The sequence below is a fragment of the Lactuca saligna genome, chromosome 4 (assembly GCF_052625555.1).
Source record: "Lactuca saligna cultivar CGN05327 chromosome 4, ASM5262555v1, whole genome shotgun sequence".
Classification (NCBI taxonomy): domain Eukaryota; kingdom Viridiplantae; phylum Streptophyta; class Magnoliopsida; order Asterales; family Asteraceae; genus Lactuca; species Lactuca saligna.
The window spans coordinates 41,590,038-41,591,066 of record NC_136420.1 but is presented as its reverse complement, the minus strand read 5'-3'; the positions used below and the strand labels follow the sequence as shown (position 1 = coordinate 41,591,066).

General features: G+C 33.9%; 1 protein-coding gene across 1 annotated transcript; it reads left to right on the top strand.

Annotated features, from left to right (window-relative positions):
- The first annotated feature begins 201 nt into the window (after positions 1-201).
- Positions 202-576, top strand: LOC145039519 (putative mitochondrial protein AtMg00820). Its single transcript, XM_078987560.1, has one exon. The coding sequence runs from the start codon at positions 202-204 to the stop codon at positions 574-576; it is 375 nt and encodes a 124-aa protein (XP_078843686.1).
- Positions 577-1,029: the final 453 nt, after the last annotated feature.

Below are 1,029 nucleotides of genomic sequence, written 5' to 3'. Positions count from 1 at the left end.
TCATCTTCTTCAAGCTCTTCAACCCCCTCTCCTCCTATTCTTAGAAGATCTGAAAGAGTTTCACATGCTCCAACAAAATTTCAAGATTACATATGTGGAAGTGCAATTGAAAATTGTCCACATACTATCACATATGTATTGTCTTCAAGTTCAGTTTGTTTTTCTACTCTCAATTCTGAAAGTAAAGATCTTATCAAACATATGGATGTTTTGTTTGAACCATCCAGTTATGAAGAAGCAGTTCAACATGAAGAATGGAGAGAAGCCATGAATAAGGGGTTTGAAGCTTTGGAAGCCAATAAAACTTGGATTATTACAGATCTTCCTAAAGGGAAGAAACCAATTAATTGCAGATGGGTATATAAAATAAAATACAAAGCTAATGGAGAGGTTGAAAGATGTAATAGACGATTAGTTGTCAAAGGTTATACGCAAAAAGCTGGTGTTGATTATACTGAAACCTTTTCTTCGGTTGTCAAAAGGACAACTATTCGTGCTTTAATTGCTACTGCTGTTAAATATGACTGGAAAATGCATCAATTGGATGTGAATAATGCATTTTTCATGGAGAATTAGATGAAGAAATCTATATGCAATTGCCACCTGGTCTAGAAGTTTCAAAGCCAAATCAAGTATGTAAATTGCAGAAATCATTATATGGTTTGAAGCAGGCATCCAGACAATGGTATGCCAAATTGTCATCTGTCTTGAAAGACAAGGGATATCAACATTCCAAGAATGATTATTCTTTGTTCTACAAATCTATGGGGACTTTTGTTACATATGTGGTTGTGTATGTTGATGACATCATGGTGATTGGGAATAATAATGAAGAAGTATGTCGGTTGAAATCTTTTCTTGATGAAAGATTTAAAATTAAGGATTTAGGACTCCTTAAATTCTTTTTGGGAATTGAAGTTCTTTATGTACCTTCTGGAGTAGTGTTAACACAAAGAAAGTTTGCTCAAGATTTGTGGAAAGAATTTAATTGTTCTGGAAAATCAATATGTCCCCTTCCTTCAACTGGAA

Bases quoted from the DNA above. Each gene is read 5' to 3' on its own strand.
- LOC145039519 (XM_078987560.1), top strand. From the start codon at position 202: ATGGATGTTTTGTTTGAACCATCCAGTTATGAAGAAGCAGTTCAACAT.